This window comes from Mustelus asterias, chromosome 19, assembly GCF_964213995.1.
Source record: "Mustelus asterias chromosome 19, sMusAst1.hap1.1, whole genome shotgun sequence".
Lineage (NCBI taxonomy): Eukaryota > Metazoa > Chordata > Chondrichthyes > Carcharhiniformes > Triakidae > Mustelus > Mustelus asterias.
In genome coordinates, this window is record NC_135819.1 from 26,533,713 (window position 1) to 26,551,335 (window position 17,623).

General features: G+C 47.4%; 1 protein-coding gene across 1 annotated transcript in view; it reads right to left on the minus strand.

Annotated features, from left to right (window-relative positions):
- LOC144507660 (dynein axonemal heavy chain 3-like) overlaps positions 1-17,623 on the minus strand; it is a 459,789-nt gene that overhangs the window by 52,922 nt on the left and 389,244 nt on the right. Inside the window, exons 45-49 of the mRNA XM_078234817.1 lie at positions 16,214-16,402; positions 15,216-15,408; positions 9,021-9,199; positions 7,360-7,618; positions 1,891-2,016 (exon numbers count right to left, since the gene is read on the minus strand). Of these exons, the coding sequence (XP_078090943.1) occupies positions 1,891-2,016; positions 7,360-7,618; positions 9,021-9,199; positions 15,216-15,408; positions 16,214-16,402 (946 nt within the window). The remainder of the gene's footprint in view (positions 1-1,890; positions 2,017-7,359; positions 7,619-9,020; positions 9,200-15,215; positions 15,409-16,213; positions 16,403-17,623) is intronic.

Consider the following 17,623-nt stretch of genomic DNA (forward strand, 5'->3'; position numbering starts at 1 on the left):
CTACTATGAAGAATGGGTGGGTTGTCTTCTGAAGAAAGATTGGAGAGGTTAGATTTGTATCTGCTGGAGATTAAAAGATTAGTGTGATTGAAAATTTTAAGATCCTGAGGAGCCTTGGCAGGGTGGATGTGGAGGGGATATTTCTGGAATCTCGAACAAGGATCACTGTTTAGAAACATAGAAACCCTACAGTACAGAAAGAGGCCATTTGGCCCATTGAGTCTGCACCGACCACAATCCCACCTAGGCCCTACCCCCATATGCCTACATATTTACCCACTAATCCCTCTAACCTACGCATTTCAGGACACTAAGGGTAATTCTTAGCACAGCCAATCAACCTAACCCGCACAGCTTTGGACTGTGGGAGGAAACTGGAGCACCCGGAGGAAACCCACGCAAACACGAGGAGAATGTGCAAACTCCACACAGACAGTGACCCAAGCCGGGAATCGAACCCAGGTCCCTGGAGCTGTGAAGCAGCAGTGCTAACCACTGTGCTACCGTGCCGCCCTATTTAAAAATAAGCAGTCTCTCATTTAAGACAGGGGTGAGGAGATTTTTTTCTCTCAAAGGCAGGGGAAGTCTTTTAGTATTTTGAAGTCGATAGGTAGATTCGAATATGAGGTTGAGGTTACAATAAGATCAGCCATGATTTTATTGAAAGCATACCAGGCTCGAGTGGCCTACTCCTGCTAGTAATACGTATGTTTGTGGGAACTTAATTGGAGCAGCTATATACATACTGTGACTATGAGAGTCAGAGGCTGGGAATTCTGTGGCAACTGACTCACTTTCTGACTCCCCAAAGCCTGTCCACCATTGGTAAGGCACAAGTCAGGAGTGTGATGGAACACATTCCACTTGCCTGGATGAGCGTAGTTCCAACAACACTGAAGAATTTTGACACCATCCAGGATAAAGCTGCCTGCTTGATTCCCCTTCCACAAATATTCAATCCCTCCACCACTGACAAACAGTAGCGGTAGTGTGTACATTCTACACGATGCACTGCACGAACTCACTAAGGTTTTCCTTCCAAACCCACGACCACTACCATCTAAAAGGGGCAGCAGATACCTGGGAACACCACCACCCCGGAGGTTCCCTTCAAGTCACACACCATCCTGACTTGGAAATATATCGCCGTTCCTTCACTGTCGCTGGGTCAAAATCCTGGAACTCCCTTCCTAACAGCACTGTGGGTGTACCTACACCTTAGGGACTGCAGTGGTTCAAGAAGGCAGCTCACCACCACCTGCTGAAGGACAACTAGGGAAGGGCAGTAAATGCGGGCCGAGAGAGCGGCGCTACATCCTGTGAAAGAATAGAAAGAAGTCAATATGTAAGAGGGGAATGTGTTGTAGTGCAGAACATTCCTGTGTTTCAGATCTAAACATTCAATAGTTGTCTAATGCAAACTTGAAGCAGAGCTGAAATTGGTATCAGTGAACGTAAAAGTAGGAAATCACTGACAAATGAAGGAATTTTAATTATGTAACAGGAGAAGGGGCAGCACGGTAGCACAGTGGTTAGCACTGCTGCCTCACAGCACCAGCGACCTGGGTTCAATTCCCGGCTTGGGTCACTGTCTGTGTGGAGTTTGCACGTTCTCCTCGTGTCTGCGTGAGTTTCCTCCGGGTGCTCCGGTTTCCTCCCACAGTCCAAAGATGTGCAGGTTAGATGGATTGGCCGTACTAAACTGTCCCTTAGTGTCCAAAGATGTGTAGGTTAGGGGGATTGTGGGGTTACGGGGATAGGGCCTGGGTGGGATGATTTTTCAGAGAGTCGGTGCAGACTCGATGGGCCAAATGGCCTCCTTCTACATGTACAGATTCTGTAATTCTAAGATGTGATACCCTAAATATACACAAGCTCATGGGAACAAACCTTGTCGGGCCTGATGCAGCGAAGCACTAGAAGCATTTGGAAAGTACTCAGATTATCCGCCCAGGGATGGGGTAAAGGCATTTTCTCAGGCTGAGACGCATCATAGATTCTCTTCCATTCGAAAAGCTGAAATACATTAATCATTCAATTAACTGTGAGAGTTCAGCTATGTAGATTAGCACATTGCACTGTTCAGACGTAAAGGCCCCTCATCACTACCTTTATTGGAAAAATTAATCAATTATTAATATATGTACAATGAGAGAATTGGGGTAGTAGCTGGAAGTCGAGGGGCTGAATGATCCTTTTCTCTTTCTGACTTTCCTTCTGACATTGTATAATCAGAAGACTGAGAGTACTCTGTGTGTGTGTGTGCCTGTGTGTGTGTGTGTGCCTGTGTGTGTGTCTGTATGTGTGTGTGTGTGTGTGTGTCTGTGTGTGTGTGTGTGTGTGTCTGTGCCTGTGTGTGAGTGTGCCTGTGTGTGAGTGTGTGTGTGTCTGTGTGTGTGTGTGCGTGTCTGTGTGTGGGTGCGTGTCTGTCCATGTGTGTGCGTGTCTGTCCGTGTGTGTATACGTGTGACTGTGTCCGTCTGTGTGCGTGTGTGTCTGTGTGTGTGTCTGAGCGTGTGCCTGTGTGTGAGTGTGTCTGTGTGTGAGTGTGTGTGTGTCTGTGTGTGTGCCTGTGTGTGAGTGTGTCTGTGTGTGAGTGTGTGTGTGTGTCTGTGTGTGTGTGTGCATGTCTGTCCGTGTGTGTGCGTGCCTGTCCGTGTGTGTGCGTGTCTGTCCGTGTGTGTGTACGTGTGACTGTGTCCGTCTGTGTGCGTGTGTGTGCTTGTGTGTCTGTGCTTGTGTGTCTGTCTGTGTGTGTCTGTCTGTGTGTGTGTGCGTGTGAGAGTATCTGTGTCTGTGTGTGTGTGTGTTTCTGTGTCTATGTTTCTGTGTCTGTGTGTGTGTTTGTGTGTATGTGTGTCTGTGTGTGTGTCTGTGTGACAGGCATCACCCTCCATTTCCTTATTGAACTGAAAATATTTGTTTTTCCTTCCTCTGACGCTTCAACAACAACTTGTTACCATGTTAAAGGCACTAGTTAAACACAAGCCCCAAGGTGCTCGCTCCACTGGAGAAATCACTATTTATTTCCCCTAGTTCCCTAACATCCATGCCTTTCTCAACAGTAAATACTGATGAGAAATATTCATTTAAGATCTCTTCTATCTAATGGGCAGCACGGTGGCACAGTGGTTAGCACTGCTGCCCCACAGCGCCAGGGACGTGGGTTCAATTCCTGGCTTGGGCCACTATCTGTGTGTAGTTTGCACATTCTCTCTGTGTCTGTGTGAGTTTCCTCTGGGTGCTCCGGTTTCCTCCCACAGTCCAAAGATGTGCGGGTTAGGTGGATTAGCCATGTTAAATTGACCTTAGTGTCAGGGGGAGGAGCAGAATAAATGCACAGGCCTATGGTGATAGGGCTTGGGTGGGATTGTGGTTGATGCAGACTCTATGGGCCGAATGGCCTCCTTCCGCACTGTGGGATTCTATGATTAAGGAAGTAATAGCAGAACATTTGAATAATCTAATCAAGCAGAGTCAGCATGGTTTCATGAAAGGAAATTGTGCTTGACTAATTTATTAGAGCTCTTTGAGGAAGTTTCAACCAGAGTGGATTAGAGGGGAACCTGTAGATGTGCTGTGTTGGACTTCCAGAAGGTGTTTGACAAGGTACCTCACACAAGACTCAGTCATAAGATGGTGTTGGAGGTTGTATACTGGCATGGATAGGGAATTGGCTAATGGACAGGAAACACCGAGTGGGGATAAGGGGTGCTTTTTCAGGTTGGCGACCTGTAACCAGTGGGGTTCCACAGGGATCAGTGCTGGGACCACAACTATTTACACTATATATTAATGATTTGGAGGAAGGGAGCAAATATACTGCAGCCAAATTTGTAGATGACACAAATATAGGTGGAAAGGCAAGTTGCGAGAGGAGTACAAACAATTTACAAAGAGATATTGATAAGTTAAGTAGGGATGATGGGGTGGGGGGAATGATGGGGTGGGGGAATGATGGGGTGGGGGGAATGATGGGGTGGGGGGAATGATGGGGTGGGGGGGAATGATGGGGTGGGGGGCTGATGGGGTGGGGGGCTGATGGGGTGGGGGTGATGGGGTGGGGGTGATGGGGTGGGGGTGATGGTGCGTGGGGTGATGGGGGGGCGATGGGGTTTAGGGGGTGATGGGGTGGGGGGTTGATGGGGTGGGGGGTTGATGGGGTGGGGGGTGATGGGGTGGGGGATGATGGTGCGTGGGGTGATGGGGGGGTGATGGGGTTTGGGGGGTGATGGGGTGGGGGGGGTGATGGGGTGGGGGGTTGATGGGGTGGGGGGTGATGGGGTGGGGGGTGATGGGGTGGGGGGTGATGGGGTGGGGGGTGATGGGGTGGGGGGTGATGGGGTGGGTGATGGGGTTTGGGGGGTGATGGGGTGGGGGGTGATGGGGTGGGGGGTGATGGGGTTTGGGGGGTGATGGGGTTTGGGGGGTGATGGGGTGGGGGGGTGATGGGGTGGGGAGTGATGGTGCCTGGGGTGATGGGGTGTGATGGGGGGGGTGATGGGGTGGGGGGTGATGGGGTGGGGGGTGATGGGGTGGGGGGTGATGGTGCGTGGGGTGATGGGGGGGTGATGGGGTCGGGGGTGATGGGGTGGGGGGTTGATGGGGTGGGGGGGTGATGGGGTGGGGGGTGATGGGGTGGGGGGTGATGGGGTGGGGGGTGATGGGGTGGGGGGTGATGGGGTGGGGGGTTGATGGGGTGGGGGTTTGATGGGGGGGTGTGATGGGGGGTGATGGGGTGGGGGGCTGATGGGGTGGGGGGCTGATGGGGGGGGCTGATGGGGTGGGGGGTGATGGGGTGGGAGGTTGATGGGGTGGGGGGTTGATGGGGTGGGGGGTTGATGGGGTGGGGGGTTGATGGGGTGGGGGGTTGATGGGGGGGGGGTGATCGGGGGGGGGGTGATCGGGGGGGGGGGGTGATGGAAGTGGTGTGCAGGATTCCTGGCCGCCTGTCGCACACTGAGTGTTTTGCTTCTTTAATATTCTTTAATGGAGGCATGGAGTGCGCTCAACAATTCCCGCTTCACAATAGCTTGGTTTCAAACTCAAAACTTTAGATTGAAATAGCCTCTGGAGACCAAAATGTAGCTCACAAGAAAATCTCAGAAAACAAAATAACTTGAACCCTGGGTGGGTTATAAATGCACAAGCTCTGTCACATGTGAGGGAGCTGTTGTATGAAGCGTTGGGTAGATGAGTTGTTGGGAAGTTTGTACACTGTCTCTCCGATGCCATAACCTCACCTCTACGTGTTCCTGACTATGTCTCTTGATGTGTTTGGTGCCTTTCTGAATCGATCTTCTTAATTTTGCTTGGTCCCAGGGACTGTCAGGAGGCAGTGGGATGTTGGATCTCCTATTTTTACAAGCAAAGGATGGGAATGGAAGGATACGGACTCTGTAAGTGTATACTGTTTTAGTTTTATTCAGGCATCATGATTGGCACAGGCTTGCAGGGCCAAAGGGCCTGTCCCTGTGCTGTACTTTACTTTGTTCTTTTTTTTGTGGACATCTCCAAAGCACTTCCTCTCATGGAGTCCTTAATTATGCTGGCTGCTTTTCCAAGGCAGCGGGAAGTGTAGACAGAGTCAATGGATGGGAGGCTGGTTTGCGTGATGGATTGGGCTAAATTCACGACCTTTTGTAGTTCCTTGCAGTTTTGGGCAGAGCAGGAGCCATACCAAGCTGTGATACAACCAGAAAGAATGCTTTCTATGGTGCATCTGCAAAAATTGATGAGAGTCGTAGCTGACATGCCAAATTTCCTTAGTCTTCTGAGAAAGTAGAGGCATTGGTGGGGCTTTCTTAACTATAATGTCGGCATGGGGGGACTGGGACAGGTTGTTGGTGATCTGGACACCTAAAAACTTGAAGCTCTCGACCCTTTCTATTTCATCCCCGTTGATGTAGACAGGGGCATGTTCTCCTTTACGCTTCCTGAAATCAATGACAATCTACTGGACATTTCCTCTTCCACCTTCTTCCATCGGAAAAAGATACAAAAGTCTGAGATCACGTACCAACCGACTCAAGAACAGCTTCTTCCCTGCTGTTGTCAGACTTTTGAATGGACCTACCTTGCATTAAGTTGATCTTTCTCTACTTGTGTAGACACTGTAACACTACATTCTGCACTCTCTCATTTCCTTTACTATGAACGGTATGCTTTGTCTGTACAGCGCGCAAGAAACAATATTTTTCACTGTATGTTAATACATGTGACAATAATAAATCAAATCAAATCCGGCCATGACAGAGTTCTGAGTAGAGTCGGGAATTGGTGTTGGGTATATGAATTACATGCGTCACCCAGCAAAGCTGGTTTTGAGTGATTGGTGCCCTACTCTGCAAGTGTTGGCTTGGGAGTGGATACTGCTGTTGGAAGGCCCTTTCTTGACACTGGATTAACTTACTGTATAGCTATATTACAGGCAGAATGAAGCCTTCTATTTATCAATTTTGCATGTCTTATCCAAAATTACACATGCATTTTGTCTCACTTTCTGTCCAAAATATCTGTTAATGTTCCACTTTAATCAATCATTTTATCAGATAGTAAACACCTTGGAAACATGATACACGGAGACTAATGCAGACCCTACTCCAGCTAATAATTCTCCAAAATGGTGGGGAGTGGGCGTTGGAAGGAGAATATGTTCTTTACCAGATGGAATGCGTCACTACCATATGGACCAAAAACGTAGCACCTAGACTAGAGCTCGTACATATGCACCATAGATTGGCAAAAACACATTTCTAAGGTGCAGAATGGAGATTGTGCATGCAAACTGTTTCCTGTAACAATGTAGTTGCTGGCTCCGAGCAGTAGGAGCTGCTGTGGAGCATGTCTGAAGTGTCTCTCAAACCAGGCGCCACTTTGAGAGGAAAATCACCCAGAATCCTTTCCTATCACTGAGGTCATTCGGAATCTTGCACACGGCAAGATTCTACAAACAATAATATACCAATGACCCAATAACCTGCTTTAGTGACATTGGGTTGAGAGATAAATATTGTCCTCAGAATACGGAGGAAAATTCTCTTGCAAGCTCCTGACTCAGAGATGGGAGTGTTACTGCTGAGTCACAGCTGACACACATTCGAAGGTGGTAAGACCAGAATTGAATTGTTTCTCTGGCATTTTCAAGATTCAGCATGCCAATATCAAATTGCTCAATGTTGACATGCTCTGATCCTCATGTTACAGGCCGGTGGGGAGGGCAGAGTGGCTCCAATCTCAACACATCCATCGTGGAGCTGTTGGTGCGAACAGTCCCTTCTAACCCCAATAAGAATTCTGTTATATTCTTTGACAACAAATTCTTACATTCTCTGTATACTTACACATTCTGACACTTACCTTTGAACAGAAGTGATTCTTTAGCTCAGAGAAAGCAGGAAGAGCAGAGAGGCGAACAATTTCACCCCAGGACTTCTCCTTCAGCCAGGTGGGGGCAGGATTTACAAAAGGGATCTCTAATGCCACCCCTCCTGTCAGGAGAAAGCGCCACTCATCATCGTCCACAAGGTTCAAGCTTCTCTGAATGCCAACACACAGCAGGAATGAAAACAGCATCTTGTCCCGCTCAAACAGAGACCGGCACACGTTCTGGTAGATACTGCCAAAGGAAAGATGGTCAATTCTTACTGGCGATATCAAGTGTAAGTCTGGATTTTTAGCAACAACTGCAGTTTAAAAACACGGATTGTGGGCATTGCTGGCATTTCTTTCCCCACTCCCAAGAAGCTGGCAATTGACCTTCTTTGGAGCAGTTTGATATTCTTCTGAATTTACCTTTTGATTTTGTGCTATCTTGTATTGACAGTTTCCAGTTTTGCCGGCTTGATGGTAATGGTTGAGTGGGGGATATAACGGGCCATGAGGTTGCAGATTGTGCTGGAGTACAATTCCGCTGCTGCTGATGGCCCACAGCGCCTCATGGATGCCCAGTCTTGAGTTGCTAGATCGGTTCGCAGTCTGTCCCATTTAGCACGGTGATATTGCCACACAACACGATGGAGGTTATTCTCAACGTGAAGATGGGACTTCACCTCCACAAGGACTGTGCGTGGTCACTCTTAACAATACTGTCATGGACAGATGGATCTGCAGCCGGCAGATTGGTGAGGATGAGGTCAAGTATGTTTTTCTCTCTTTGGTTCCCTCACCACCTGCCACAGTCCCAGTCTCGCAGCGATGTCTTTTAGGACCCGACCAGCTCGACCAGTCGTGGTGCTGCCAAGCCACTCTTGGTGGTGGACATTAAAATCCTCCATCCAGAATACATTCTGTACCCTTGCCACCCTCAGTGCTTCCTCCAAGTGTTCTTCAACATGGAGGAATACTGATTCATCAGCTGAGGAGGACGGTACGTGGTAACCAGCAGGAGGTTTCCTTGCTGTGTTTGACCTGGTACATTGAGACTTCATGGGGTCCAGAGCTGATGTTGAGAAGAACGCTCCTCCTCTTCCCCCATCTTATTTTTTATCTACCAATAAGCATACTGTTCCTAACACTTGAATCTCCCAAGGCCTTTCTGTCAGTATTGACTCTGGTTTGAGGCAAACACTTTGGGTGGAATGTTCCCATCCCGCTCGCCATGGGAATCGGAGCGGGGGTACGGGCGGGGGAAGGGGGGGGGGGGAGGGGGGTGCGCAGACCATGCAAAGGTCCGGTGACCTTAGGTGGGATTTTCCAGTTTTGAGGCGAGCACGACTGGAACTTCCCACTCCTTGTCACTACCACACTCCCTCAACCTTCAATCAGCCGTTAGCCAAGCTATGGTTGTTGGTTGGCTATTCCACAATGGAGGCGGTAAACACCAGTATTCACACCCAGACTGTTGGTACAATGTGACTCCATCGGAAGTGGGAGGGGGACCCTGGCTGGACAGCTGACCAACACTCTCCAGGCTATCCTTGTGCTCAGACACAGCACAATATTGACACTGACTGGATCACAGTCTGGACACAGACTGGATCACTGACACACAGGGAAAATAATCCCACTTCTAGACTTACCTGTAGGTGAAGTGCTGATTCAGATTGTTTATCCTTTCAGATAGCAGGCTGCTCGGACTGCTTCTCTCAATGGAGTTCATGTACAGATTGAGAAACCATGCCAGGGAATACTGGTACATGGGATCAATGTACGCCAGGTTAGAAATGACAAAAAATAAAACACTGGAGTGCGTGGCTACCTGTGAAAGCAGATAAAAAGAATCGGATTACAGCAGCGTCATTAAACTCTGCTGAAGAGTTCTGGAACAATCTTTATGAGCTGTCCATCATCTTACTGTCTGCAGGGTGAGCTGTGGTCAGACACTGAGCTAAAAGCTGCTGTTTCACTCAATAGGTTACTTCATTCAATAGATCAATGGTTCCAAATGAAAATCTTTACAGCAATGGATAAGCCTAGCAGGACGTAGGTTCAGGTGTTTTATTGCCCAGAAAGTGTATGACCAGGGGAGCAACGAGTGAGGAGAGAGTGAGGATGAATCAGCTTGAGACACAACATCCAGAAAACTCCATTTCATCAGTTTCTCAAAGCAAAGAACAGAGCATAGAACATAGAACATTACAGCGCAGTACAGGCCCTTCGGCCCTCGATGTTGCGCCGACCAGTGAAACCAATCTAAAGCCCCTCTAATCTACACTATTCCAATATCATCCATATGTTTATCCAATAACCATTTGAATGCTCTTAATATTGATGAGTCCACTACTGCTGCAGGCAGGGCATTCCACGCCCTTACTACTCTCTGAGTAAAGAACCTACCTCTAACATCTGTCCTATATCTCTCACCCCTCAATTTAAAGCTATGTCCCCTCGTGTTAGCCATCACCATCCGAGGAAAAAGGCTCTCACTATCCACCCTATCTAATCCTCTGATCATCTTGTATGCCTCTATTAAGTCACCTCTTAACCTTCTTCTCTCTAACGAAAACAACCTCAAGCCCCTCAGCCTTTCCTCATACGATTTTCCCACCATACCAGGCAACATCCTGGTAAATCTCCTCGGCACCCTTTCCAACACTTCCACATCTTTCCTATAATATGGCGACCAGAACTGTACGCAATACTCCAAATGCGGCCGCACCAGAGTTTTGTACAGTTGCAGCATGACCTCCTGGCTCCGAAACTCAATCCCTCTACAAATAAAAGCTAACACACCGTACGCCTTCTTAACAACCCTATCAACCTGGGTGCCAACTTTCAGGGATCTATGCACATGGACACCCAAATCCCTCTGTTCATCCACACTACCAAGTATCTTACCATTAGCCCAGTACTCTGTATTCCTGTTACTCCTTCCAAAGTGAATCACCTCACACTTTTCCGGATTAAACTTCATTTGCCACCTCTCAGCCCAGCTCTGCAGCTTATCTATGTCCCTCTGTAACCTGCCACTTCCCTCCGCACTGTCTACAACTCCACCGACTTCAGTGTCATCTGCAAATTTACTAATCCATCCTTCCACGCCCTCATCCAGGTCATTAATAAAAATGACAAACAGCAATGGCCCCAAAGCAGATCCTTGCGGTACACCACTAGTAACTGAACACCAGGATGAATATTTTCCATCAACCACCACCCTCTGTTTTCTTACAGCTAGCCAATTCCTGATCCAAACCACTAAATCACCCTCAATCCCATGTGTCCGTATTTTCTGCAAAAGCTTACCATGGGGAACCTTATCAAACGCTTTGCTGAAATCCATATACACCACATCAACCGCTTTACCCTCATCCACCTCTTTGGTCACCTTCTCAAATAACTCAATAAGGTTTGTGAGGCACGACCTACCCTTCACAAAACTGTGCTGACTATCCCTAATCAAATTATTCCTTTCCAGGTGATTATAAATCCTATCTCTTATAATCCTTTCCAAGACTTTGCCCACAACAGAAGTAAGGCTCACCGGTCTATAATTACTAGGGTTGCCCCTACTCCCCTTCTTGACCAAGGGGACAACATTTGCTATCCTCCAGTCTTCTGGCACTGTTCCTGTAGACAATGACGACACAAAGATCAAAGCCAAAGGCTCTGCAATCTCCTCTCTAGCCTCCCAGAGAATCCTAGGATAAATCCTATCCGGCCTTTGTCCTTGGTACAGAGTGGAAAATGATCAGAGAAGTTAAAGATGCCATTCTGAAATACTTGCCTCAACTTTGCACAAAATTCAATCAATGCTTTCCTGAAAGAGAGGCAAATGAACTGCAGGATTTTGCTGGGATTTCAAACCCATTTTCTGAGCACATTTTCACAAAGGCCAAAATTGCAGAGTCCGACAGAGAATTGAATCCACAGCAGTGATTTGACTCTGTTTAGAGAGACAATTCTAAAATCTCATCTCATGATTGGTTCCGGCTTTCAATGCAAAACAAGTAGCCCGACATATCTCAAAGAGCTGTCGACATACGTATCCACTTTGCCTCATTGTATGTGTGAAACTGGATTTGCATAATTTATTAACATCAAATGACCAAATATAAAAGCAGTTTGAATATAGAGACTTGTTTGTGGTTGAACCTCGCAGAGTGCAGACAGTGCGGGAGAGGGGCTAATGTTGGTGTTGGGGGGACAGTGGGGATGAGGATGTTGGTGTTGGGGCAGTGGGGGTGAGGATGTTGGTGTTGGGGGGACAGTGGAGGTGAGGATGTTGGTGTTGGGACAGTGGTGGGAATGGGATAGGATGTGCGGCTGAATGGAATTTGATCTGTTTGCATTTTATCAGCTAAAGATAAAACAGTGTAGATAGCGGCACTCTGGAATAAAAACAGACTCCCCCATGCTGGAAATACTCCGCTGGTCAGGACAGAAACTGAGTTAACAATTCAGGTTGATGACTTTTCCTCAGACTGAGGAGAAATAGAAATATAACAGGCTTTGATTGAGTGAATGCAGACAGGGGAGGAAGAACAAAATGGAAAGTCTCTGATAGGCAGGAGAGATTAAATGGCAAAAGGTTCTGTAGAATTTATTTTAGATTCATTTATGGGACATGGGTGTTGCTGGCTAGGCCAGCATTTATTGCCCATCCTTATTCCATCCACACCTGTCTGTGCCCTGTTTGAGAACAGAGACCACTCCATCTGACGAAGGAGCATTGCTCCGAAAGCTTATGGTATTTGCTACCAAATAAACCTGTTGGACTTTAACCTGGTGTTGTGAGACTTCTTACTTGGCCATAGGAGACAGAGGGTAGTGGTCGAAGGGTCTTTTTCCGGCTGGAGGTCTGTGACCAGTGGTGTTCTGCAGGGCTCTGGACTGGGACCTCTGCTATTTGTGATATATATAAATGATTTGGAAGAAGGTGTAACTGGTGTAATCAGCAAGTTTGCGGATGACACGAAGATGGCTGGACTTGCGGATAGCGAAGAGCATTGTCGGGCAATACAGCAGGATATAAATAGGCTGGAAAATTGGGCGGAGAGGTGGCAGATGGAGTTTAATCCGGATAAATGCGAAGTGATGCATTTTGGAAGAAATAATGTCGGGAGGAGTTACACAATAAATGGCAGAGTCATCAGGAGTATAGAAACACAGAGGTGTGCAAGTCCACAAATCCTTGAAGGTGGCAACACAGGTGGAGAAGGTGGTGAAGAAGGCATATGGTATGCTTGCCTTTATAGGACGGGGTATAGAGTATAAAAGCTGGAGTCTGATGATGCAGCTGTATAGAACGCTGGTTAGGCCACATTTGGAGTACTGCGTCCAGTTCTGGTCGCCGCACTACCAGAAGGACCTGGAGGCGTTAGAGTGCAGAGAAGGTTTACCAGGATGTTGCCTGGTATGGAGGGTCTTAGCTATGAGGAGAGATTGGGTAGACTGGGGTTGTTCTCTTTGGAAAGACGGAGAATGAGGGGAGATCTAATAGAGGTGTACAAGATTATGAAGGGTATAGATAGGGTGAACAGTGGGAAGCTTTTTCCCAGGTTGGAGGTGACGATCACGAGGGGTCACGGGCTCAAGGTGAGAGGGGCGAAGTATAACTCAGATATCAGAGGGACGTTTTTTACACAGAGGGCGGTGGAGGCCTGGAATGCGCTGCCAAGTAGGGTGGTGGAGGCAGGCACGCTGACATCGTTTAAGACTTACCTGGATAGTCACATGAGCAGCCTGGGAATGGAGGGATACAAACGGTTGGTCTAGTTGGACCAAGGAGCGGCACAGGCATGGAGGGCCGAAGGGCCTGTTTCCTGTGCTGTACTGTTCTTTGTTCTTTGTTAGGGAGGGAGCTCCAGAATGTTGGAAGGAAAGGTTCTGTCCTGATGAGGTGAGAATGGCTGAACAGCAGCTGATCAAATGCAGAGTGAAAGAATAAAGAAAAGAACGAGAAAAACGAAACCTGAATAAAAGCAAAGGCGACAGAGGTAATGGTGTAAAATTGTCCAGAAAACAGCATCATGCGAATGAGTTGCTGGGACTGGAGGTTAACATCTTCCTGTTCAAAGTGAGTTGTTAGAAATATTATCACATTTTGTGATGGGCAAGTGTTCCAGAATGTAAATCCAATACTCACATCACTGCAAGATGTTCAATATTTAAATCCATGGAAAGCATACTGAACTATTGAGCTTTTTTCATTCTGCGTGTGTTTGAGTGATCTGCCAGGTTAACTTTATAATAACAAAATCTGCAGAAAGTGCTCCTGTGATTCAGTATGATAAACTCTGATTGGAAAGAGGGAAGATCGAGGACCCAGTGTATCCAGTTACAATGAATTTTTGTAGAGCTCAAAGGGGTGATTTTCCAGGGATATTTTCAGTAACAGAGAGACTCGGAGGCAATGACTAAGATGGGGTATTGAGCTGAAAGGCTGGTTTAGAATCACCTTTAGCACAAGATTTTGTCTGAGTAAAGGGATCGATTCTTGCGTTAGGAATGGCAGCTTGGAGGTTCATTAAAGATCTGACTGACAATTAAACAGAATGATGTGGTGATGCTGGGGTGAACACAGTAAGAAGTTTAACAACACCAGGTTAAAGTCCAACAGGTTTATTTGGTAGCAAAAGCCAAAGGTTTATTTGGTAGCAAAAGCTTGTGTGGATTTTAACCTGGTGTTGTTAAACTTCTTACTGAATTAAACAGAATGTCAGGAAGGAGCAGAAACAGAAAATGCTGGAAAATCTCAGCAGGTCTGACAGCATCCGTGGGGAGAGAATAGAGCTAATGTTTCAAGTCTAGGTGACCCTTTGTCAGAGCTTGCTCAGTTTTTGTTTCAGATTCCAGCATCCACAGTACTTTGCTTTTATCTTATGTGAGGAAGGAGGTTAGACAGAACTGTATGAAACTTTGGCACAGTGGTTAGTACTGCTGCCTCATAGCTCCAAGGATCCGGTTCAATTCCCAGCTTTGGTCACTGTCTGTGTGGAGTTTGCACATTCTCCCCATGTTTGCATGGGTTTCCTCTGGGTGCTCCGGTTTCCTCCCACACTCCAAAGATGTGCGGGTTAGGTTGATTGGCCATGCTAAATTGCCCCTTAGTGTCAGGGGGACTGGTTAAATGGGTAAATGGGTGGCGTTATGGGGATAGGGCTTGTGTGAGACTGTGGTCAGTGCAGACCTGCTGGGCCGAATGGTCTCCCTCTGCACTGTAGGGATTCTATGATTCGATGAAAACACAGTCAGAGTTCTGGTCACCAGGTAGGAAAGGGTGTAATATCACTAAGTGATGGTACAATGGAGAGTTACGCAAATGTTGTCAGGACTGGTGAATTTTAGCAATGAGGTAAGATTGGCCAGTTGGTGTTGTTTTGCTTAGAACAGAGATGTAATTGAGGTGTATAAAGCTATGAGGGCAGAGAGAGATTTACAGTAATGAGCAGAAGGATTAGAGGGGAGTTGATGAGAAATGGAGACTAGTGGGATCTGGAACTCACTGAACGGGTTGGTGAGGATGGATTGATTTCTTTGGCCTGCATGAATCTGATGGGCTGAATGGCCTTCTTGTGCGCTATAAATTTCTATGAATCTAGAACTAGCAATATTATGTAACATGGTTAGATTATAATTGGAGCAAAGATCGTCTTACTAATTAACAGATTCATTTTTATACCACTAACCCCCTCAGCAGCATTTACCTCCAGAAATTTCTATCAACTGTCTGACTAAACACAAAGCAAATCTGACATCAATCGCTGGGAAAACTCATTCTCCAAAAACAGAAGTGCACAGAATATTCTGGAATTCCCAATGACCAATGGACTCACAGGCCTGTAGCCATTCCTGGTTTCATCAATCTGCTTCTCGGTGCCGGTTGTAATTTGCTGTTTGTCCAGGATTTCCTGGGAAAGTTGTTTGCTGGCGGAAAGGATGTCAATGGCTCTCTCATCTTGTAGAATGTTCCCCTGTGACATGGACAACACCTCCAAGATCTGATCTTCCGTTTCCTTCAGAAGTTTCCTGAATAGGACAAAGTATTGAAATTACAATTGGGAATTTGAATTACCTCTTGATGATGGGGGCTTTAAAGAATCCTCTGTCAAGCTCTGCAGGATATGGTCACTGTGCATCGTTTGTGTACCGTGGTCTTTGCCCCATTCCTGGCTAAGACGCTGGTGGGTGGGTGTTTCTTACAATTCCGATGACTGTCCCATTGGATTCCAGCGCTGGGATTGGGTTCATTGCTTTACAGGGCAGACTGCTTAGGACAGAGATGAGGAGAAATTTCTTCACTCAGAGAGTGGTCAGCCTGTGAAATTCGCTGCCACATGAAGCAGTTCAGGCCAAAACATTGTATGTTTTCAAGAAGCAGTCAGATACAGCAACTGGGGCGAAGGGGATCAAAGGATATGCCGGGGGGGGGGGGGGGGGGGGGGGGGGGTGGGGGGTGGGGGGGGGGGGGGGGGGTGGGGGGGGGGAAATTCAGGCTATTGAGTTGGATGGTCAGTTATGATCATAATGAATGGTGGAGCAGGCTCAAAGGGCCAAATGGCCTCCTCCTGCTCCTATCTTCTATATTTCTATGACCCATCACTCTCATCAGAACTGAATACTGGTTGGAGGGTGGGATGCACCCAGAGGTCCCTGTACGAGCTGGGTGGTCCTTTCTCCCTGCACGCTCTGAATCTATGGAGTGACCACATTGATCAATGTGCTATCCACCAAGGTCTCAGCTGATGAACAGTGTGATTTCAGTATTCACCGCTGTGCCTGGGACACTGTGCTAACATTTTTCCATGAACTGAAGCAGCTGCAGGATTGCTACCTGTTTTGTGCTCTCTCCAGGTAAAGAACATTCTTCTTCTCTTCCAGTTCTGGCTTTTCCTTTGCTGCGACGATACTCAGCAGTTGGTTCTCCAGCCCAACTGATGTTATCATAAAGTTCAGCAGAGTGACCTGAAACATCAAAGATATCACTGAGAGGTTGGAACCCGCCAAGAGAGAATCTAACCATCTCCCCTTGACATTCAATAGTATCACCATTGCTGAATCCCCCACTATCCAACATCCTGGGGTTACCATTGACCAGAAACTCAACTGGACTAGCCACATAAATACCAAAAGAGAAAACGCTGGAAAATCTCAGCAGGTCTGGCAGCATCTGTAAGGAGAGAAAAGAGCTGACATTTCGAGTCCAGATGACCCTTTGTCAAAGCCATATAAATACTGTTGCTACCAGAATAGGACACAGGCTCGGAATCTTGCAGTGACTCCCCCCCAAAGCCTGTCCACCATTTACAAGCCACAAGTCAGGAGTGTGATGGAATATTCTCCACTTCCCTGGATGGGTGCAGCTCCAACAACACTCAAGAAGCTCAACACCATCCAGGACAAAGCAGCCCCGCTTGATTGGCACCACATCTACAAACACCCACTCCCTCCACCACTGATGATCAGTGTCAGCCGTGTGTACCATCTAAAGATGCACTGCAGCAACTCACAGTTCCTTCGACAGCACCTTCCAAACCCGTGACCACTACCATCTAGAAGGACAAGGCAGCAGATACCTGGAAACATCAACACCTGTAGCTTCCCCTCCAAGTCACTCACCATCCTGACTTGGAAATATATTGCCATTCCTTCACAGTCGCTAGGTCAAAACCCTGGAAGTCGCTCCCTAACAGCACTGTGTGTGTACCTACATGGTACATGAAGGCAGCTCACCACCACCTTCTCAGGGGCAATTAATGTTGGGCAATAAATGCTGACCAGCCAGCATTGCTCACATCCTAAAATGAATCCTGACTATAGTTTAACATGGAGAAACCAGGAGACAATAATGGTGGCAGTGTATGCAAGTTCACTCACAGTTTATTTTAACTGTATCATTTAATATGAATGTTGGGACAAAACAATCTCCTCCAAACTAGCTCCAGCACTGCACCCACTCCAAGACCGTTCTAACGTTCCTGAGATATTGTGCTCAGCACTGAGTGCCTGAATGATTCCAGCTTAAGGATTGGACAAATCCTAACCCTGTACTGGGAACCATGCAATACTTGAAATTGTCTGGTTCCGTCTGTCTCACAGCAATAGTTACCCAGGAGAAGTTAGAAGAACTAAAGCCACTTCCAACTCCAGGTAACTGTAGTACTGACCCCTGCTGATGCCCCCCAATGGATACCTCAACGCCTCCCGGCCCCCCTCACTATTCCCCGTCTCCCTGGTTAGCACC